Source organism: Leptopilina boulardi, unplaced genomic scaffold (genome assembly GCF_019393585.1).
Source record: "Leptopilina boulardi isolate dan_hultmark-lab unplaced genomic scaffold, ZJU_Lbou_2.1 LbouV2_123, whole genome shotgun sequence".
NCBI classification, from domain to species: domain Eukaryota; kingdom Metazoa; phylum Arthropoda; class Insecta; order Hymenoptera; family Figitidae; genus Leptopilina; species Leptopilina boulardi.
In genome coordinates this window covers 5,474,083-5,499,201 of record NW_026137667.1, presented here as the reverse complement: position 1 = coordinate 5,499,201, position 25,119 = coordinate 5,474,083, and the positions used below count along the sequence as shown (strand labels likewise).

The 25,119-nt window shown below is 24.0% G+C and overlaps 1 protein-coding gene across 2 annotated transcripts in view; it reads left to right on the top strand.

Moving 5' to 3' along the window:
• LOC127290673 (protein Shroom) overlaps positions 1–25,119 on the top strand; it is a 240,866-nt gene that overhangs the window by 211,245 nt on the left and 4,502 nt on the right. For both annotated transcript variants that reach the window (XM_051319427.1, XM_051319428.1), the window contains 2 exons: positions 18,200–19,596; positions 21,413–21,557. In XM_051319427.1, coding sequence (XP_051175384.1) covers positions 18,200–19,596; positions 21,413–21,557 — 1,542 coding nt within the window. The remainder of the gene's footprint in view (positions 1–18,199; positions 19,597–21,412; positions 21,558–25,119) is intronic.

The window sequence follows — 25,119 nt, the reverse complement described above, 5'->3', positions numbered from 1 at the left end:
ATAAACTGCCTTAAAGAACATTTCATTTCCACGTAATTTGAGATAAAATAGACGCAAGTGCACTATAACTATATGGTAGAGCTATAGAATTATAATATCGTATAGCGAATCGAAAGAAGATTTGCTACACACGCTAATTCCATAATTAGTGCTCAGATTGGCCCCCATAAAATATTAGGGGAAAAAAATTTTTTTTTTTTTTTTTTGATGGGCTATGATAATAATTAATAAAATGATACTCAGTTGAGAGCAATTATGATTAAATAATAAAAATTTAATATCGATACAAGATACCTAATCGTAGATTTTTTTAGAAACAATTTTGATTTTCTATTTTTGAAAAAAAAATTACTTTTTTCATTTACAAAAAAATATTATTTTTATAGATAAAAATTTGAATTTTGCTATAACACAATATATAAACGAAAAAATTGTTTTTTACTTAAAAAAGTAGAAATTTGGCTGACGAAAACTGTTTTTTCTCCTTAAAACTAATAATTGTCTATAACTAAAAAGTGCTTTTTCTACTTGGGACTAATATTAGGTTGAAAAAAAAATCCACTCTTTACTCAAAACTAAAATTTTTTTTAGCAAAAACTACTTTTTGTACTTGAAATAAAAATTTCTTTCGAAATAACTAATTTTTCTACTTAAAACTAATATTTGTCTGACAAAGAAAATATTTTTTTCTACTTGAAACTAATATTTCGCTGACAAAAAATAACTCTTTTTATTCCAAACTAAAACTCTGACTGAAAAGTACTTTTTCTACTTAAAACTAATATGTGTTTTACTAAAAAGTATTTTTTCTACTTGAAACTAATATTTAGCTGACAAAAATTATTTTTCTACTTGAAACTGAAGTTGGTTTTACAAAAAAAAAAAATTGTCTGACATAAATTACTTTTTCTACATTAAAATAATAATATGGCTGACAAAAACTGATTCTTCTATTAATTGAAAACAAAAAATTTTTTTCTTATAAAAATTACTTTTTTTGTCTACAAAAAATATAATTATTTTCTACTTAAGGAAATATTTTTTCTACTTGAAACTAATATTTGTCTGACAAAAAATAACTCTTTTTATTCCAAACTAAAACTCTGACAAAAACTACTTTTTCTACTTAAAACTAATATGTGTCTTATTAAAAAGTATTTTTTCTACTTGAAACTAATATTTAGTTGACAAAAATTACTTTTCTACTTGAAACTGAAGTTGGTTTTACCAAAAAAAAATTGTCTGACATAAATTATTTTTTCTACACTAAAATAACAATTGACTGACAAAAACTGCTTTTTCAATTGAAAACAAAAAATTTTTTTCTTATAAAAATTACTTTTTTTTGTCCACAAAAAATATAATTATTTTCTACTTAAGGAAATAATTTGTCTGACAAAAACTGCTTTTTTTACTTAAAACTTGAATTTTCCTTTGATTAAAATTACTTGCACTTTTTTTTTTTACTTTTTAAATTTCAGTGTTGTCTTAAAAGACAACCTTTGTCTACTTAAAAATAAAATTTGCCTTATACTAAAAGTTACATTTTCTACATAAAATAATTATAACCTTTGACAGTTTTATTTATACATAATAATTTGCATAAAATTTTTGTCTGACCAAAACTACACTTTCACTACTTACAACTTAATTATACAATATTATACAACTTGGTTCAAATTTATTTCTTCGAAAAAATACTTCCACAGGACGTAAAAAAAAAAAGGTTTTTTTTTCTAAAAAAAAAACCCCCTCGTGACCCTACGGTTCATTTAATATATATGGCAAAATCCATGGGAATACCGGTCGTGTCAATTGCAATTTCTCGATCATGAATCGAAAACCGATCTCGAATCACAGAGTTCGATATTTTCTGCAAATGGATTGGAATCTCATCGTGCCTCGTCTAATATGGATTAAGGCCCTGATATCTAACCTTGATTCCACCATATACAAAACTCGTCTTGAGAAAGTGAAATTCAATCCTGAACATGAATTTCTTCGTTGAATTATCTCCACTTGTCACACAACTGGATCACAGTGCATTCACTGTGTTGTAATTTCTCACAGGATTGAAACATTTGTAACTATATATATTTAAAATAAAAGCTTCTTTAATTAATAAAATAATATTTTTCACTTTTTGATTTTTCAAATTGAAAAATTTTTCTTTCACTATTTGAGATTTATTTAAAAATTTCATTTATAGGAAATTTTTTTAATTCAAAAATTCTGATTAATAGTTACATATAAGAGGATTTTCTTCAAATTTTGGTCATAGATGAATAACAATAATGTCATTGTGAAATTTTCAAAATTATTTGCCATGGTTTTTTTTTTTTTTTATTCTTTGTCGTCAATTCAGAATTAGAAAGTTATTCTTCGTCTTATTTCTTGGTCAACTTGAATCTGGCATTTGTCATGTTAGAACAATTTACAATTATTTATGGGTGAACCTCTCGTAACCCTATGTAGAACAAATCGGATATTTTTTAAATACTTCCTGGATACTCTTTTTTTATTCTTCTTTTAACTTTTGCTTCTTTCTTATTTTTTTATAATTTCATTTTCTTTATTTTTCTAAAAAAGAAGTTTAAGTCGATCAAAATATTAATTCATACTTTTTAATGATTAATTAGTGATTAATAATTATTAATAAAATAAGAAATAGAATAAAAAACAAATAATAAAATAAATGAAAATAAAAAATATTATTAAAAAAGAAAAAAATTAATTTAGCCTTGAATTATTTATTAATAATATTATTTTTTTTATTATAATTTTTTTTATTAATTTTTTTATTTTGTTAATCATTAATTAATCATTACAAAATAATATTTTGTATTTTTTTATTTTGTTAATATTAAAAAATACAAAATATTATTTTGTAATGATTAATTAATGATTAACAAAATAAAAAAATTAATAAAAAAAATTATAATAAAAAAAATAATATTATTAATAAATAATTCAAGGCTAAATTAATTTTTTTCTTTTTTAATAATATTTTTTATTTTCATTTATTTTATTATTTGTTTTTTATTCTATTTCTTATTTTATTAATAATTATTAATCAGTAATTAATCATTAAAAAGTATGAATTAATGTATGAATCAAATTGTTTTCATTTCAGACAAGAAAATTTGTTTCAATAAAATGTTAATTTGTTGTATTAAAATTTTTAAATATTTGAAAATTAAATAAATTTAAATAAAATTATGGTTTTCAAAAAAAAAATTTCTAAAAAAAAAAAGAAATAATTTTTCTTTTTAACTTTAAAGTTCCGTTTCTCTATTTACGTGATTATATCTCTTTTCTTCACTCGACCGTAGAAAATGAGAATATTTTTGCTCTTTTCACAATACTTGGGTTTTTTTCTTCTTCTTTTTTTTTTTGAGGTCTAGTGAAGATGCAACTCATTTAGGTCTTTTTATCTCACTTCCTTATTAGTATACTTTGCCCTGAGTTAGTAATTTGTGCCTCTTTTCAAACCACCCTTTGCTCTTCAGAATGAGCTCATTTTCAGTATATTTTGTTGTATTCTAATGCTAATTTAATGAAAATTGGTTCTGTTCAATTGAAGTCTAAAGAGGTAATTTTACTCTCTAGCAATTGATGTTTATGAAAGAGGGGAAAAATAATGTTCTTGGGTGGGATGGACCAGTTTAGAAAATTAACTCTTTAATCGAAAATTATGTTAACTTTTTTTAACATTATACTTTTATTATCGTTTAGTTTCGCTGTTAGAAAATTTTTTAATTTTCTCCATCTCTTTTGAAGTATTTATTATTTTATTTTTTTCTATTTTAAGTAACTAATTTTAATTAATTTTTATTAAATCATTTTAATTAATTAATTTTAATTAATTTTTATTAAATCATTTTAATTAATTAATTTCAATTAATTTTTATTAAATCATTTTAATTAATTAATTTTAATTATAATATTATTTTTCGGGCAATGAAAAATAACTCCTTTTTTAATATTGTTCTCATTATATCTATAAAAGAGAAATTAAAATGAAAAGATTAATTTAAAATTATCGAATAACGGTGATACAAATATATATATATGTGAAATTAAATGCTTTTTTGTACAGTTTAAAATGCTTTAAAAAAAATACGAGGCAGACATTAAAAAATTAAGCTTGTTGATATTACAGACCATCGTCTCGTTTTGAATTAACGTGGGTGTACAAATGTATGAGTACACGATTATAATGTATCGACAGACTTAACTTCCCCGTTCCAAAGATCGAGTTCAACAAATATATATATATATATATATATATATATATATATATATATATTGTTAATGTCAATTTCGAAATTGCCCTCCTAAACAAAAAACCAATAACACTTTTTTTTTTATTAATTTATATCTCTAATTAATAAACTTATTTATAATTTCTTAATTAAAAAAATAGATTTTTTTTATTTCTTAAAAAATTGAGTCGAAAAAAATAGATAATTATTTTCTTCGGGAGAAAGTGTATCGCTTTTTTTTTGCTTTAAAGAAATTTAACTTTTTAGAAAAAAATTGAGAAAAGAAGAGGTAATTAGAGCAGTAACTAAAAAGTGCATTAAAATAAATAAAAAATTAGTTACAGAAAATATTTTTTTTTTATACTATTTTAAATAAATAACTATTTATAGTTATTTATAATTATTAAAAATAAAAATGGTTTACTTATTTGAAATTAGAAAATAAATAATTAAACGGAATTATTTTATTTATTTTTGCCTGAGGGCCTATTAACACTCATATATGGAATGTAGGGAAAAAAAACTGTTTAACGATCTGACTTCTTCCTCTTTTACAACTGTTTTATTTTTATTGAAGTGTTGACACTAAATTATCAATCGAATTTTATTTCATTTAATATTTGATCAAAAAGTACGTTAACTCTGAAATTTATATTATTGGTTTGAAAATCGGTTGAAAGTAATATAATAATTTTTTTTTTCCACGAATGACTGTGGAATAAAGTCATTTGGTCCCATGGGATAAATTCTACTGCGCGATCAATTCCGTTTCAAGAGCTTGTAATTTTGCCCGTTTGCAATTTCACCTGTCGCTGTCCAATTAAGAAATCGATTACGTTTTAATCACCTATCGAACCGTTATGGTCGTCGGCGAACCGGTCGTGAGGTCAAGACCCATGAATCACCCCATTGGATATATTATATACCTTTTATAATATATATATATATATATATATACCACACGTAACACGGTAGAAAAAGTATTTTTGCTTCAAGTAACATTTCTTCTTTTTTCATCTTCTCTTCTTCCGATGATAAAAAAAAAAAAGAGATGTGATTTTAAATTTTATTTATTTGATAAGTTATTTTTACGAATCATTCACCTAATGGATTTCATGGCATTCTGCCAAGAGAAAAACTCGTTGTCTTTTTATAGACAAATGGAATATTTTACATTTCTTCTTTTTATTTTTAAATTTTTTGTTTATTTCAATTATTAAATTCGTTTTAATTTTTTCCTTTTTCTTTGTTTCATTGGCTTTATTTCTTATTTTTTACTTCTTTTTTTGTTTATTTTTTTATTTCGTTATTATAAACAATTTTTCTTTTGTTTCTATTCTGTGGCTTTTTTTTATTTCTTATTTTTCAAAATAAAAACAAATGATAAAAAAATTAGCTATAGGTGAAAAAAGAATTTAAATAAAAAAAGGTGAAATATTTTTTTATTACTTAAAGAATATTAGTAAAAGTTTTCGAAAATGAAGAATTTTTTTTTGAATTAAATCAAAGAATTCTTTGTCATTGTTAATTTCTTGAAATTTTTTTTTTCATGTTTTTTTTATGTTTCTTTAGATTCATTTTTTTTTTATTTTTCGTTTATCTAACCTTACATTTTTTTTTGTTCTATTATTTATCTAGAATTGAATACAATTGTTAAAATATTTCAATGACTTTGGAAATTATCATAAAACATTTTTTTTTTTGATATTTTAAATTATTGTTAAAAATTCCAAAAGTACACATATTTAAAGAAGATTATTTCAATTTTTAAATATCAAAACGTTTTTCATGTGTGTATAGCGATGAGTACATATTTGCCAGATAAATAATGAAATTAACATTCTATATAACCTTCAGTTTGTTAGAAATACATTTTGGTCTCATCTTCAATTTTTTAATACATTTTTTTTGTAATTTCTAATTCCTCTGATTAATATATAAATGGAAATTTCAATTAATTTTTTATTCAAAGTCGTTAAACACTTGTCAATAATTATGAGTTTAAAGGAAATATTAATTAATTTTTTTTTTTAAATATCAAAATTGGTATTAAAAATTTTATGAATTTTGCTTTTTTTGAAAAATGAATTTTTTTGCTTTATTTTTTCATTGAAAAAAAAATCGTGAATAATTGACATACAAACATCCGGTCTTTTTTTTAAATTTATAAAATGACCAGCTGAGCTTGACTTAATAACCATAGATAACGAAAAAGTGCTTTGTAAATATAATAAGGGGGGAAGCAAGCTATTTATACGTGTGCACAAACGATAGCGACAGGTTTACGTCCTCATATATACATATATATATATATACGGGCTGATATATCGTCCAAGTTGATAAGAAGTATTTTTTCTCACGACATATATCCTATTGTGCAAAAGAAAATGAGGCTAACAAATTCACAGACCTTCGAGATTTGAAACTAGTTTATTATTATTATTATTTTTTTTTATTAATATATTCCAAATATTATATTTATAGAATTTAAGAAAAGTCATTGTCCTTAATAATCAGTTTTTTTTTTTTGATAAATTAGCATGAAAAGAAGATGATCTGTTAGAAAAAAATAATTCCTTATGCTGTAACCGACAGTTGTGTAAACATTCGTTTTTTTTTTAATTCGCGCGATGAAAGCTACTTGCTCTTTCGTCTGTCCCAGATTGGCACGATAAAATGATTGCCGACGGTGAAAGGGTCGAGGTTGAGGTGATTTGTGCGTTACATTTTTTTTTTTCTTCAAGAGACGTGCTCTCGCTATATATATTCATATATAACAAGAGTTGAGGTATACAGAGAGCATATTTTGTACTTGCCCATAATGTTTCAAGATGACAGTTATTCTGTCCAACGTTTTATGATTTTCATTCGTTAGCCAAAAAGAAAAAAAGAAAAGAAGTCTAAGAGAAATTACAAAAAAGTCTAAAAATAATAAAAAAAAGAGTATTACTATTATTCATATTTTGTATTATATTAAAAAGCATTTTTTATTATTTCTATTTTATTTAATATTTTATTTAATATTTTATTTAATATTTTAATTAATATTTTTTTTAATATTTTATTTAATATTTTATTTAATATTTTTTTTGATATTTTATTGGATATTTTATTTAATACTTTGTTTAATATTTTATTTATTATTTTATTGAATATTTTATTAACAAATTTAGTAAAAAAAAAAATTTTCCCATTTCAATTATTTCGATCGTTAACTAACTTTTTTTTCCTCCTATATTTATGTTAATAAATAATTTCAAACGACTTTTCATATCTTTTATGAGAAATAAATGCAGCTATTAAATATTACACTGTTTACGAAGGTTTTTTTTTTTTTGTGCAAAAAAAAAACTTTTATTGTCTTTGAACTGATTAGTTTTCATGCTCTTTTATTTCAACACATGATTTCTATATAGAGTCATGCATCGACCCTGAAAACTAAATCTTTGTTCTACAATTGTTAATAAACTTTTTATTTGTTTTTTTAGTCATAAAAATTGTTTTCTGTAAATTTTCATCTTGAAAATATGAAAAAATAAAAAAAAAACAAATAATTTTGCAAAAAAATGCTTTTTATTTTTTAAAAACAAATTTTTATTGTTTTTTTTTCGGTATGAAAATTTCATAATGAGCGAAAGTAGTTATGTAACTTTTTATTAATTTAATTTTGAGATCTTGATTTTAAAATAGTCATTTTGTGATATCATGTCACTATAAAGAAGACACGTGACTGGACTACGTGATTTATTTCACAGACACAAAACGATTTTAAGGTCCTAACCTCCGGTAAATTATAATTGTCCTCGACTTTCTTTCGATTTTTATAAAAATCTAATTCTCTGAAAAAAAAAATAATTGAAAATTTTCAAAAAAAATATTTTCTTTTACAATTTGAAAATGAAAAGAAAAAAATTTGTATTATTTTTTTTTTGACTGCCATGAATTACATTACGGAAATTTCTTTAGCATCCCGCGACTTGTCTATGGACCACTTTGAAATATGTAAAGTCGATGACGTTTTATTATTTCGGTTATAATAAAGTATAGAAAAAAAATGAATGAGAATTTTTTCTTTTTTCATAAAATAAATATATAGCTAATAGTTAACATGGAAAATCCCATGCATATTATATATTTGTCTGTCTATCTCTAGTTTTGCCTGATAACTGTCTGTCCATCTGACAATCCGACAGTTCCCTGCCACTCATATATAACTGAATTTATGTTCTTCAGGGTCGAGTCAAACAACATGAAAAAAAAATACACTACGCTGTTGTAACGAGTAATTAATCGTGCTCCTCATATATATATATATATATAGAGTTCAATATATGCAAATTGCAAAATGTTATCTTCTATATAATGCTGCGAAAACATCAAGTAAAAGTTTAGTTTTGTTAGTTTGTTGCTTCACGCCTTTTTTTAGCTTTCTAAAATTTCACTTCCATTTCAATTGGGATTTTTCATAGCGGTTGTGTTAAAAAAAAATAAATTAAACTCAATTTGGAAATTTTCATTTGAAAATTCATTTAATTGTTTTACATTTAATTTTACTAATTTACTTCTTCGAAAAAAAATACATTTAATATTTATTTTTAAAAAATAATATTTTCCTTTGCAAATTTTCTTTTAAGACTGCGAGAAAATTTATAGAAAATAAATGAAAAAAAAATTATTTTCTTGTCCTGTCAAATTAAAAAAATATAATTTATTTACTCTCTAAATCTGAATTTAGTAAAAAAGTTTACTAATTTCAATTTAGTGACTCACTTTTTGCTTCTCAATTAGTAAAATTTTTCTAATTATTAGTAACTTTTATTAACAATTACTCTCTAAATCTGAATTAGTAAAAATGTTTACTAATTTGAATTAGTGACTCACTTTTTGCTTCTAAATTAGTAAAATTTGACTAATTATTAGTAAATTTTACTAGTAAAATTAGTTAGTAAAATTTACTAATAATTAGTCAAATTTTACTAATTTAGAAGCAAAAAGTGAGTCACTAATTCAAATTAGTAAACATTTTTATTAATTCAGATTTAGAGAGTAGTAAAATTTAACTAATTCTAAAACAAAAAGTGAGTCACTAAATTTAAATTAGTAAACATTTTTACTAATTCACATTTAGAGGGTACACTCAGAGAAATGATATATTTGTCTCCGAGCCTAATAACTCATTTATTTGTTGCAAATATATTTTATTTCATTGAAATAAAAAATTTATTTGAGCCAAAGAAAAATTTATTTCTGACAAATAAAATTTTTATTTACGCCAAATAAATAAGTTAGTAGGCTCTGAGACAAATATACGTTTATTTAACACAAATATATTTTATTTGGTTCAAATAAATCATTTCTCTGGGTGTATAATCTGCAAAATTAAAAAAATTAAGACAAAAGGAAATCAGTCTTTTTTCCTATACTCTCTAAATTTGAATTAGTAAAAATGTTTAATTAGTGACTCACTTTTTGCTTCTGAATTAGTAAAATTTTACTAACAATTAGTAAAAGGGTCAGAATTTCTCAAACGGATCACCTAAAATTCAGAAATTTTTTTTTTTAATCAAAAATCATTTCTTTTGACTCCTTACATGGTAAAAATAAGTCCCTGAAATTTTTAGGTCAAAAGAAAATTTTTTGTTAAAGTTATAAACAATTGAAATTTTTTGCAGTCTTATTTAAAAAAAATTTTTTTCTCGAGTTCCTGTTCACCAATTAAAAAAAAGGGTTTTTCTCATCTTAAAATGTAGTTTCTAAATATAATTTTTATTTTGAAAAAATTTCATATTTAATAGATTTTTATATTATTTATTTATAAAATGTTATTAAAAAATAGTGTTCTTGACGTCCTACAGAAAATTAAATTTTTTTTTTGAATTGCCCACACAATTTTGTGTAAGAAACCGTTGAGAAAAAAAATTTCTGAATTTTATGTGATCCGTTTGGGAAATTCTAACCCAAAATTTAACTAATTCAGAAGCAAAAAGTTAGTCACTAATTCAAATTAGTAAAGATTTTCACTAATTCAGATTTAGAGAGTTTATATATTTACAATGACAAAAGAAAAGTAATTATTATAAAAAATTATTTTTAATCTTGATGTTTTCACTTGCTCGCGGGGTGAAAAAAAAACAATAACGCAATTGTTCATTGCTTGCATATAATAATAATCAGGAAAATTCGTCAACTGTTTTAGTTACCTACTTTTTGAACTCATTTAACTAAGTTGATTTCACCCTGAATATTATTTTAGTTAACAACTGTTCGTTATGTTTTATGTAAAATACTTTTATAGGACTTTCGTCTATATAATATGTTAACAAGTACAACAGATATATCATTTTACTTTTGCGTCCTCGACCGAGAATTCTAAGCATGCCCTAATGGACTATAATATAATTACGTCAAGGATAATTGAGATCCTGTGTATAACTCGATTTAACAGGACGACAAATATTACGTGGGAAAGTGACTTTGACGAGTTCAATATTACAAAATGTACAATAATTTATTCCGCTATGGATTGCATATATATATATATATATATATATATATATATGTGTGAGAAAAAATAATTGGAGGGGGAAAATAACACTCATTAATTATCATTTGATTGTTAGGTGATTTCTTTTGAAAATCATTACGTTCACAGTTTTTTTTTCTACTTTTATGAAAGTAAATAAACGATGCGCTACTAAATAAAATTCTGATTTTCAAAGTAGATTTATATATAGATATATATGAGAAACAATATACTTTCTCAGAAAATTATACTTCCGCTTCGAAAATCGTTACGGTATTCTAAATTCAAGTATATAATTTTATACCTTATTATATTGTAAACATTGTACTAGATTTTTGACACTTTTTTTTTAAACTACTCTAGTTTCCACATAGAGAGAGAAAAAATATACATTTGTCTCAGATAAATATTATTTGTAATTTTACTTGCTCGAAATAAAATTTGGTTTAAATGGAAATTTTATTTGCACGCCAAATAGAATTTTATTTACGATAAACAAATTTTTTTTTTGTATTTAAAACCAACTATAGTTTTATTAGACAATTAGATTTTTCTTTTTAATTCAAATTAATTTCTATTTGTTCAAAATAAAATTATATTTGTTCCAAATAATAGAATATTTGTTCTAAATAATAGAATATTTGTTCTAAATAAAATTATACTTCGCTAAAAAATTAATTTTAAAAAATTTTTAAAAAAATTAAAATTATATTTGTTCCAAATAATATTATATTTGTTCTAAATAAAATTATATTTGTTAAAAATTATATTATAATTTTATTTATTCCAAATTATTCTATATTTGTTCCAAATAAAATTATATTTGTTCCCAATAATATTATATTTGTTCCAAATAAAATTATATTTATTCATATATTAATTATGTATTTTAATTATATTTTGCAACTATAAATGAAATATTATTTTGATATATTTAATATAATCATTGAAAAGTTTTGATAATTTTAAATATATAAGAGAGTGATTATATACAAAATTAATAATCAGATGCTGTAACTTTCTCCCAAGTTCTAATTTTCTTTTATTTCTTTTGATTAAAATCAAGTAAGATAACGATTTATATTACATTGAATCAAAAATTTGTTATCGCTTCTGTTTATCATTAAAATTATTAATTAAATTATTATTTAAATTATATAAATAAAATTATTATTATTACAAATAAAGAGAAATTATAATTTAATATAATAGCCTTTGTTCTATTCTACTTTTTTTTGTATTAATAAATATAATAATAATTTTATTGAATCAAAAAAATAAAAAAAAAAAATTTTACATTGAATCAAAAATTTGTTATCGCTTTTGTTTATCATTAAAATTATTAATTAAATTATTATTTAAATTATATAAATAAAATTATTATTACAAATAAAAGGGAAATTATAATTTAATATAATATAGCCTTTGTTCTATTCTATTTTTTTTGTAATAATAAATATAATAATAATTTTATTAAATAATGAATAAAAAATAAATTAAATTCTATTTTGAAAATTTTTACCATTTTTTTTGAATTTATTTTCTTTTTTTTAATTTATAATTCGTAAGCGATAGCTGAAATTTAAGTGCATTTTTCGTTTGTAAAAAGAAAAAAGAAACAATTCGTGAAGATTCATCCGGTGGGGCAATAAAATCCATTCATCAGTCCATTCTCGCTAAAATAACAACACCGTTGTTGTCCGGAAGTGGAACGCAGTCTCTGCGTAACGCTTATTTCAAGAAAAGTTTTCACTTTCCGACCCGATTTGTAATTCCGATTTGCAAGTTTTATGTGTGTGTGTGTGTGTTGTCGACATTTCCGCGATTAAAATATATATATATATAGTTTAGTTAGCGGTCCATACATCAAGGTTTGCTTTAACTAATTTACTCGGGCCACACATTCAAAATTAATAGCGTCTATTTAACACCATTTTTTGTTTGTCACCACCTTATGTCTGCCGGAACAGGTGAATCTGGTTATCACTTGACAAAAACCTGTTTAACTAGCTCGAAAACATTTCGTTAGATTTTTTTTTCCTTTTCTTTCTTTCTTAGGTCGATTACATAAGTTCAGTTAAAACATTAATCTAAAAACTTGTACATAAATTCACATTTCATTCAAAAAAAAAAAAATTATAATTATCACGATTCACTACATTATATATATCAAACACTCCCCTTTTTATTCTAATCGCAATTTAAATCTTAGTTTCAATTTCAATTTATTCTCAAAATGTCGTAGATTTTAATTATTAATTGCCATTATGGAAATTATAATTTCTCTTTGAAAATTATGAATTTTTCCAAAAAAAAAATAAAAAATCGAAATATTTTATAATTATTTATTGCTGGAAATTATCACTGAATAGTTTTTTTTCAAAATTAAAAATAATAAAAAAATATTATGCAATAGAAATAAAATAATTAAAAAGGAAATTCAATAGGAAATATTGCAGAATAATTTTTTTTTTGTTTATAAATCGTTTTTTTAAATCAAGATCATTTTTTTAAATCAATCATTTGACCCAAATAATTCTTTGTAATTTCTATTTTCCAAGTATAAATTATTGCGTGGGTGGTGCCAATTAAGTAGTTTTTTTTCTAATTGAAAAAATTGATATTGTTTATTATTGAGGGATAATAAATCGCGGATAACAAAAAAATTGCAAACGCGAAAATATGAAAAAAGAAAGCAATAACGTTGACTTTTTAAATGCATTTGTATATAATATACAAGTTGAAAAAAAAATTATGCACGTTACATGAAAAGAAACTGATTTCACATTAATAAAACGAAAGCGTCGATTCATAAAAATATATATTGTGATCGAATTTATAAGACCTCAAAACTAATTTAACAATGCTAAGTGTATCATTTAATGGGACATTGTTTATTAATTTTTATTTTAAATCCCACCGCGGAATTATCCTTAAAAGATTCAAAAAAAAAATTTATTATAAAAATAAACGATTATTTATTTAAAAAATTAATAAAAAAAATTTTATTCTTGAGAATAAAATAAACAAATTAATCACACGTAATTAATAAATGCTTGTATAAATAAATTGCATCCAGTAATTAATCAAATTCAATAATTGCAAAAAAGCGAAAACAACGATTAAATTTTAATTGAATGATTTTATTAACAATTGAAGGAAGACAGTTTGCATGTCATAAATTTTTTTTAATTTTCTTTCTTACATTGCAAATAATACTTCTCGTACATGCGTGAATGCTGTGTGGCTTATAAAAGGGACATTTCTTTATCTCAAAATTCATTAAGGAGAATCGCAATTGCATGCGGCGAAGAAGTCAGGATATTTATTTTTGAGAAAGGCAATCGGTCATTACGACACCTTTATAATTAAACTCGAAATCAGTTCAAGTTATACCGTCTCACTTTTAAAATCACTGACAAAAAAAAAAATGAAAAAAAAAAAATTTTATACCTATATTACACACGAATCGTTGTCCATCGATTTATTTACATATTGACCGAGATTATTAAATCATGTCGACTCTTTATCACCTCCCACGCAAAAAAATAAAACCCGATATACATCTTTAATTAATCACTCTTCTAACAAGAGTGAAAAGTATCGAATGAATTAAACTATTTTTCCATTTGCAATCATGGAGATATTATTTAAAATCGATAAAATATACTCGATGCATTAAGAATGATAATTGCAGGTGAAAAATAATTTTTATTTAACCGAATTTTTATTTAGCTAAATTTTCATTTTGCGGAAATTCTTATTTAACAGAATTTCACAATTAAATTTTTATTTAATTCAATTCTCGTCAAAGAGAATTTTTTATTTAGCCGAATTTTATGATTAGCAGAATTTTTATTTTACAAAATTTCTACTTAGCGGAATTTTTATTTAGCCAAATTTTTATTTTACAGACTTTTTATTTGCCTAAATTTTTCTGTTCAGCAGAATTTTTATTTTACAAAATTTTCTACTTAGCAGAATTTTTATTGAGCCAATTTTTTATTTTACAGAATTTCTATATAGTGGGATTTTAATTGAAAATAATTTTTATTTAGCTAAATTTTCATTTTGCGAAAATTCTTATTTAACAGAATTTCTCAATTAAATTTTTATTTAATTCAATTCTCGTCAAAGAGAATTTTTATTTAGACAATTTTTTATTTAGCCGAATTTTATGTTTAGCAGAATTTTTATTTTACAAAATTTTTACTTAGAGGAATTTTTATTTAGCCAAATTTTTATTTTACAGACTTTTTATTTAGCAAAATTTTTATTTACCTAAATTTTTCTGTTCAGCAGAATTTTTATTTTACAAAATTTTCTACTTAGCAGAATTTTTATTGAGCCAAATTTTTATTTTACAGGAATTTCTATATAGTGGAATTTTAATTGAAAATAATTTTTATTTAACCGAATTTTTATTTAGTTAAATTTTCATTTTGCGGAAATTCTTATTTAACAGAATTTTTCAATTAAATTTTTATTTAATTCAATTCTCGTCAAAGAGATTTTTTAATTCAGACAATTTTTTATTTAGCTAAATTTTATGATTAGCAGAATTTTTATTTTCCAAAATTTCTACTTAGCGGAATTTTTATTTAGCCAAATTTTTATTTTACAGACTTTTTATTTAGTAAAATTTTTATTTGCCTAAATTTTTTTGTTCAGCAGAATTTTTATTTTACAGACTTTTTATTTAGCAAAATTTTTATTTGCCTAAATTTTTCTGTTCAGCAGAATTTTTATTTTACAAAATTTTCTACTTAGCAGAATTTTTATTGAGCCAAATTTACATTTTACAGAATTTCTATAATAGTGGAATTTTAATTGAAAATAATTTTTTATTTAACTCAATTCTTGTTTAAGGGAATTTTTCGGTTTAATAAAAATTCTTCTTTAGAAAAATTCGGTAAAAAAAAATAAATAAAATTTAACAATTCCATTTTTGTGAAATAACTTTCCCGGGCAAAATGTTACCGGATGCATGTCTACAAAATTGTTTTATGTTGCAATTGGTAAAGGATTTTTGAGTGCTTGAAAGGCACCTTGTAAGTGCACTTGATGTACTTGCTCTTAAAAGCTCTTTGTATATATATATATATATATGGACCGTTACTTATTTCACGTTCTCATCTCATTGTCTCGCTTACTATCTCCTTAAAGACATTTTCGAGTTCACGCAATTTCAATTACTATAAATAAAACCAGGTCATACTGCGCGATATCTTTTATTGGAACTTGAAAAAGAAAAAAGAAGTAAACAATATTTTTATAACTATAAATGAAAAATACTGATATCAAATTTTATTTCTCACCAAAAAAAGACAAATAGTTCTTTGTTTGAAATATCAATATTTTTTTTTTTTATTTTCACAAGAGAGCAAAATAAAAAAAAAATGTTAGAATGCTATTCGCATGAACGTATTAAAATTCAATTTGAAAATTTATGCGCACTCACGTTCTCGTGTCCTTCTTGAAAACGCGATTCGCATTGAATTAGCAAACGTCCCTAATACCAATATAACGTGAAAAAGGATGTCATAATGAAATCTTCATAAAAATCCTTTTTTTAAACAGAAAAAAAAAATTTGCTTTCTCTTCAAAGATTAAAATGCAGAACATTTCTTTTTCAAAAAATAAAAAATAATTCTTAAAATTACGCGAGATATTTTTTTAATTTAAGAAAAATATTTTACTGAATCGAAAAAAAAAATTTGTCTTTTTATTAACACATTTTTTTTTAAAATAATTCTTGTTTTTTATATATAATTATTTTTAATTATTTTTTTTTTAAATCTGGAAACAACTATAATCATTATGTTTCCAAAAAAAAAAAGGATTCTTTAGTTCAATACACGTATATTACTAAAATTGCTATATCCCGATTTCTTTAAATTAGTATCCCCGCGGTAAAAAAAAAAAAAAAAAAATGCTTTTCTTTTGAAAAAAAAAAAAAAAATTGTAAAATTACGGGGTGGTACAGAGGAGACTTCGCCTGGGGATAGTGGATTCCCTAAGTACGATCCTACCCACGTACAACGGTTCTTTAATCCCGAACAATTCACCTGGCACGATTTTCAATCGACCTTTTCACGTGATTAGATTCAAAAATTCACGGATTTCCTTCTTCCTGTGTCTCCATAGACATTAAAAATCTTATTTTTCTAAAATTGTGAAATAATTTACAATTTTAGGAATATTTTATCTAAATTCATTTCAAAACGAATTTTATAAACGCCGCAAATTTTCTAATTGAGGAATTTATTTAATTTTTTTGATTCCCTAAATCTCTTGAATAATAACGAAAAATAATAATTTATAGAAAGAAAAAAAAATTAATTAAAATTAAATAGAGAAGTAATAAATATTTAAATTAATTATAATAAATTATATAAAACCTTTTTGAATATTTGAGAAATAATTTTTGTCTCAAAACAGGAGATATAATTTTTAACTTATTCTTCGTTGGATTTAAAATAAAGTCATTTCATCTTTGTACAAAACATCCATAATTTTCACGTCTTTCTCTTTTTTCTTTCGCTTCACAAAACCGGATGATAAAGTAAATGCTGCCAGCCTGTTTTTTTTTTTATTATTAAAAAAATATCTCTCTTTGTCCAATTCGTTTTCTGAAGTCCTTTCATTTCTTTTATATATGATATTTTAAAGTATCTTTTCTTAAAATATTATTTATTCAAAAAATGTATATTTCTCTTATTATTTAATTTTTTATTTTCTTAATTTTAATATTCATCTTTATTTTATAAATTATATTTAATTTTTCATATCGTTTACTAGTCTGAAACTGAAAAAAAAAATCTTGATCTTTATGAAAAAAAATAATAATCCATAAAGTATACTTTGAATGACATTAAATGACTGCATTTTCACAATTATCAGTGAGCGGCATCAGTTTCAAATGAAATCGTCAATATAAAAGTTTGACCGTTCAGATAAGAAAGGTAAAGAAAGAGAGACCTCTTTGTTTTACTGATCTTTCCTGACGTGTGCTGTGTATCGATAAAATATACCAAGAGTATAATAAAATTCTATTACTCATTCTTTAACTTGTATCGGGCAATCTTTATTTGCAAAAAAAAAAAAAAAATTGTTCCTTGGTATTACCTCACCGGAAATAGTAACGTGCCTAGCAATTAGAAATTTTTGATCAATTGCTAGATCAGAAATGAAGAATGTTATATTGTTTTTCACGCGAAAAAAACATTTATCTAACCGGTTATGCTATATATTAAATTGCTTTAAAAATTGAATTCCATTAATTATAAAAAAAAAATTTTCTCGAAATAAAAAAATAATGAAAATGAAAAATAGTAAAAAATTTTTTCTATCAAAAATCGAATTTCCAATATCGAAAATATGCTAATGTGATTTTTTTTTACAATTACAGAAGCCAATCGAAGGCATCTTACCTGGCGTATCGTCGGGAAAGAGGTGTACCTGACAACGAGGGCAGCTACAAAAGAACAATGTCACCAACGGCACGATTGGACGACTGGCCTCGTGATCGCGATGATCCTGTTCTTTTGCGAGTTACACCGCATCATCCTCATCAACTTCATCATCATCATCACCATCATCATCATCATCATAATGATCTCTCGAAATCACACAGTGTCGATGCTCTTCATCAACGAATAGACAATGATCGTACAATTAATCAATCGGCCGATGTAATTGGCAAACTATCGCAAGATCTCACAAAAAAGCTACAAACCAACGATACACGAACAACAAGAGAGAACAATAACAATGACAATCTTGAGGATCGATATAATCCCGAGAAAAAGGAACGTCTTTCACCCCAGAGTATTGAGGTTCTCAACGATCGTAATCGACAATTGGAACGTGAACGAAGAAAACTTGCAGCAAATTGTGAACCACAAGTTTTGTCATCCGATTTTTATCGCGAGAGAAGTGCAACAATTGAAATGACCTCACAAAATGTTGAACTTTTAAATCGTAGAAATGAACGTAGATCCAATGAGAATTGGTCGAGAAATTGTCAAATCAATGATATTGATACCAGGCCCAATGAAAAACCACCACCACCTTCTAGTTCACCACCACGATCACCGAATTCACATCAAACTAGTCCAAAATCTGGCGCCGTACCACGAAGAACTGGAAGTTGTTCAAGTTCCAGTTCATCGTCAAGATCATCTGATTTACGAATTTCACCACCCAATACATTACCATCAAGATTCTCGCCAAAATCACCTCTCGATTCACCAATAAGAAATTGTCTTCGTCTATCGCCAAATGAATTATTCCCCATTAGAAAAGTATCAAGTCCAACGCAAACTGATAATACTGGTTTTTGTGATAAGACAAATTCGCCTCTCAGTTCACGAATTAGAAGAACTGAATATCTTGCCAGACGATCGTCAAGTTCAAGATCATTGAGAATTCATAATGGTTCGACATTATCGTCATCGTCGTCGAGTACATCGTCATCAGTGTCAAAAACATCATTATCATCCTCGTCACCAATTCAGGATTCAACGAAAATATCACCATTAAATTCACCCTGTGTCTCACCACAACCAGGCATTGAGGGATTAACATTGGTTCAAAGAACGGAAATTGTTTTACGTGTGAATGCAACAACAATTGACGCTGCCTCACAAACTGAACTCATGGACGATGATTTTGATGAACGATTCAAAATCAAGGAAATTCTTCCCGAACCGAGGAAAAAGCTACCAGAGGAAATCGAGTGCGAGGAACTCAGCAGGGAACTCGCTAGTCAACTCAGTCCGAATGATAAACTTGTGCCAATTCTTGGTAAGATTTTTCAAAATATAAAAAATTTTTCCAACAAAAAATTACAATATTTTGATAGAATCATATTCTTTAGATAATTAATTTTGCAGAATATTTATTTGTTCGAATATTAATGTTTTAGAAAATGCAAATGGTGGAGAAATCAATTTTACAAGAATTTTTATTTAGACGAAAATTAATTTGACGGAAATTTAATTTCATCGAATCGAATTTCATCGTCTTGTAGAATATTAATTTCATAGAATTGTAATTTAAAAGAATCTTAATTCTACAGAAAGATGATTAAAAAAAATATTAATTTTACAGAATATTTATTTGCTCAAATATTAATGTCCAGAAAATTAAAATAGAATATTAATTTGAAAAATAATTCGGCGTAAACTTCAAATATTGACCAAACAAAATTTTCTTAATAATTTCTGATTGGTTAATTTTTGAAGTTTCCGTCGAATTATTATTTCTGGCAAATTGATTTTTGACCATTTTAATTTTCTGGAACATTAGTATTCGAGAAAATTAATATTCTGAAAAATTAAGATTCTTTTAAATTACAATTTGGTCTAATATTCTACAAGACAAAATTTCGATCAAATTGAGAATCGAACAAATTAAATTTCTGGCCAAATTAATTTTCGTCTAAATAAAAATTCTGGTAAATTTTATTTCGACCATTTACATTTTCTAAAATATAAATAATCGAACAAATAAATATTCTGCAAAATTAATATTCTACAAAATAAGATTCTATCAAATCATAATTTAAAAAAAATTTTTTAGAACATGAATCCCTATTTTTTCTAAATCGTTGATGAATTTCAATTTTGGAGAAAAAAAGGGGGCGTATAAAAATATAATTGAAAATTCAAGTAAATATAAAATAAAAATCTAACATAAAATTGAATTTTACGATATTTAAAATAAAATATATTGTTTACTTTTCTTCCATTAACTTTCATTCTCCTCGGAAAGCCATAAGCTTATAACTTTTATATTATAGAGGTCGGTTGTTGACTCGAGCCTTTCTTTGGCTTCATTTCGAGTTGAATTCATTGTATCTTTGTCAGTCACAAATCCCCCCCGACAAATAATGTAACATTACACAACACATTCCATAATAAATGAATCATTCCAGCATATAAATTGTCTGATTCACTTAGCGCGTTCTATTTTTTTCTCTCTCTTTCTTTTCAACAAAACGCTAATGAGTTTTAATGTTTCTTAATTGCTTTATCATGAATGATATATATATACTTCTTAAATATCATTAATTAACGCATGATATATTATTTTTCATGTGATAGAAAAAAAAAAATGTAAACAATTTTTGTAATAAAATTTATGTAAAATTAAAAACATTAACATGTGAAATTTAATTCTTGTGACTAGAACAAAGAGCAGTGACCCTTTTGTTTTAATAAACACTAACCCAATCAGCAATAAGGGAGCATTATTCAATTATAGTTCATTGTTGGTAATATTGAATGAACACGCACGCGCCTCTTATCATATTAAGGCTTCCGGATAAGAAAAAAAAATATTTTCACTATACCATAAGGTATATATATATATAATTACAGTAACGGCTAATAACAGTTTCAACATGATCATCGATCATACAAATTGATCATTGATTTATAATTTAATGCCCATGAAATTGATTATTCTCTCAAAAAAAAAGAAACATTCAATCTTTTTATTTATCATCGCTAATAAATAATTTTAAATAAATAAATTAAAATATTTGGAAAAAAAATCAATTTTTTTTTAGAAAAAAAAATTTTTTTTGTAAAACTAATTTTTGTAAAAAAATTTTCAGTTCCCGTACCCGAGCTGAAGAAATCAACAGACTACGTTTCCGGTCTCTTTAGGGTGGAAGCGACATTACAACCTCGACCGAGACGAAGGCTTTCTTTAGAAGAACCCACTTCCGGCGTTGATAAAGAAACTGGAGACGAGAGCAAGTAAGTTGTAGATTTATGACTTTTATAATTCATTTCTTTTGGACATGAGCGCGAATTCTAATTTTTTTAATTACTTTCCAAATAAGCACAATAAGTGAAATTAACTTTCACCTTCGCAATGTTAAATAATAATACTATAATAGTAGTTTAAAAAAAAAATTTTTTTTTTTTTGCTGATATAAATATACGCTATTTTAATATTCAATTCACCAAGTTTGAAAATTAACAATATTCTAAACTTTATTCGAATTTTTTTTTTTAATATAAAATACTGAAATCGATTTTTGAGAAGTAATAATTGCAATTCACTGGATAAAAATAGTGTAAAAAAGAAATATATCCTTGATGCAAAATAATAGAGTTGAAAATTCAAGGACGTTCTTTTCTACTTTCATCGATAGAGATCTTTTGATACAGCCTTGAGGTCGTTCGCCATCAGATTAAAATGTGGTGTCCAAGAGCGTAAGTTACCGCACCCAGAAAACCTCATAACAATGCGTATACCTATATCTCTCAGCACCACCCACTATATCGCAGACATCGTGATGACCTTGCGACCCATGGTGCATATAAGTGCGTTCTTCAGGCCTTCAAAAAAAAAAAAAAAAAAAATGCAGAGAGAGGTTTACGATATAGCTTACACTTTCACAGTTATAGCCATTTTACAAGGGTGGATTACAAATTACAATTGATCGCCTATAGTCTTCTTTTTCCAATCGTTCAACATCTTCATTATTTATCTCCGCAATTTTTTTTTCGTCGATTTTAAAATATTTCCAATTTTTGAGACTTATCGTTTTTTTTTTAGTCTCAAAAATTCTTTTTTCTAGTCTAATTTTTTTAATTTGTATTTTTTATCTTTGATTAAAAATTATTTTTTTTTTGCTGTTAAACAGGCCTCGGATTATACGACTTTTTTCGACTTATTTTAATAAAATGCGACTTTTTTTAAATTAAAAAAATTTTTTTTGAATAAATTTCGATTTTTTTAGTATAAAATGCAGATCTTCTTAAGATCTTCTTTATTTCAATTATTTAACAAATTTTTAACTAAAACTCTTCACTAAATTAATTATTTTTAATAATTTTAATGGAATTTATCACAAATTCAATTATTTTGAAACTATTTTTCAATTAAAATTTTTATGAAATTTAATCATTGTATATAATTTAAAAAAAATTAACAAAATAAAATTATCAAAAAATTCTAATTCAATTGAAATTCAATTATTTACAAAATTTTCAATTAAAAATCTTTCAAAATTCAATTATTTTCCAAAATTTCAATTCAAAATCAATTATTTACGAAATTTTCAATTCAAAATCTTTTAAAATTCAATTATTTTCCAAAATTTCAATTCAAAATCAATTATTTACGAAATTTTGAATTTAAAATCTTTTAAAATTCAAAAAATTTTCCAAAATTTCCATTTAAAATCAAATAAAATTCAATTATTCTCAAAAATTTCAATCCAAAATCAACTAAAATTCAATTATTTTCAAAATTTTCAATTCAAAATCAACTAAAATTCAATTATTCTCAAAAATTTCAATTCAAAATTATTTATTATCAATATTTTTAATCTAAAATCAACTAAAATTAAATTATTATCCAAAATTTCAATTGAAATTCAATTATTTTCAAAAATTTCAATTTAAAATCTTTTAAAATTTATTATCTAAAATTGTTTGAAATTTAATAATTTCAATTTTATAACTCTCTCATGAAATTCTATTATCTTTAACTATTTTCATAATATTATTCGAAAATTCAATTATCTGAAACCATTTTTTAATTAAAAATCACTTGAAGTTCAATTAATTTCAAAAATCTCAATTATAAATCGTTAAAAAAATCAATTACTTTTAAAAAATATTATCTGAAATTATTTAATAGATTATTTTTCATTTTGTAAAATTTAATTATTATCTGAAAATTAACAAAATCTTTTGAAATTCAATTATTTCTAAAAATTTCAACTTTTATAACTCTTCTAAAATTATTATTTAAAAAAAAAAATTTTATTTGAAAATCTGTAAAACTTTTTTTGTTAAAATAAAAAAAATCGACTTTTTTTGGAATATAAATCGACTAAAACGACTTTTTTTGTGCCTTTAAGTCGATCCGAGGCCTGTTAAAAAGGCGTTTTTTTTCTAGAAAAATGAAAAGTCGAATAGCCTTTTTTCTCCCTATGGATTTTATATAAACACTGTCATTTTATTTGCAAGATCATCGACTTTATTACAGACTCTCCAATATTTCTTTCTCCTCCCACGTAAATTATACGCACATGATACTTCATGCGTGTAACGTCCTTGCAGAATGAACCTTGAGAAGTTGATTATTTTTTTTTTTTCATGATTACTAGTCCAAAAGATGTCTTTTTCAAATTAATCTATAGATTTATTTTTAATAATCAATTTTGAAGGGAATTTTTTTTCTTCTATTTTGAAGAAATAAGATTTTATTTATTTAAATCTTTATTATAAATTGGAAAATTATTTATTATATTTTCGAGGAATTTCATTGCTTAAAGTAACAAAGAAGTATTCTTATTATTTTCATATAAAGAAACGATGCGGAAGTTTGAGGTACAACTTCTTTTTTTTTTTGTGTCCCGTTTGAAGACACAAGTAGACACGTATGTTTATAACTTGAAGACGTGGCGTGCGCCTTTTGAATACATCTCTTTAATTCGACTTTTAATGATAGAGGTGCTTACGTATTCAGAGGAGGGATCTTAGATCAGAGCTCTTATTATTGAAGATTTCCTTGATTCATCGTTTATTCAATAATGCACACTTTGTATTCATCTCTTCTTTCGTTCAGGTGTCTTTCATCTGTATTTGCTTATACAATAAAATTTTACTCTAAATATTATTTTTTTTTATAAAATATTTCCTCTATAAAAAAGAAATTTAATTTCTATAATTATTCAGAGAAAAAAATGTTTAAATATTTTTTTTTTTGGAAATTTTTCTTCTAGAAAATCACGTTGAAGTACCACAGTGGAAGGTCAGAGAGGATTGTTTTACGACATAAATTGTCTGTGGTGTAATATTTGTGTTCTCAAGCATATCATCTATTTTATGGGCACCCTCATAATGTTTGTCCTCGTTGAATGGAAATGCGTCTGAAGGAGGCTCGTATAGTTATCGATATGGGAGGTCAGAGGATGATGATTTTTTTTTTATTTTTTAATATTTTCAAAAGGCTAAGAAATAATATTGGTAACGTGTCGAAAAATTCAATTCTCTCTTAACAATCATTATCACGCGGAGTGCGCGTTATTTAATAATCGCACAGGTAATTTTATTGTCGTTTTTCTTTGCAAAGATTCCAACACGTTGATAGCAAGTATATTTAAAAATACGTAACTTCCTCAGGAAATTATTCTTGTTGATCATCATTGAAAATAATAAATAATTTTCTGATATTATATTTTCATTCTGCAAGAGAATTTTTTTTTTTTTTTTTTTTGTAAAATTAGAGTAGAATTTTATTATTTTTAAAAGGTTGTCTCGAAGACAATTGGACCATGTCTCCGCGCAATCTTTTTTT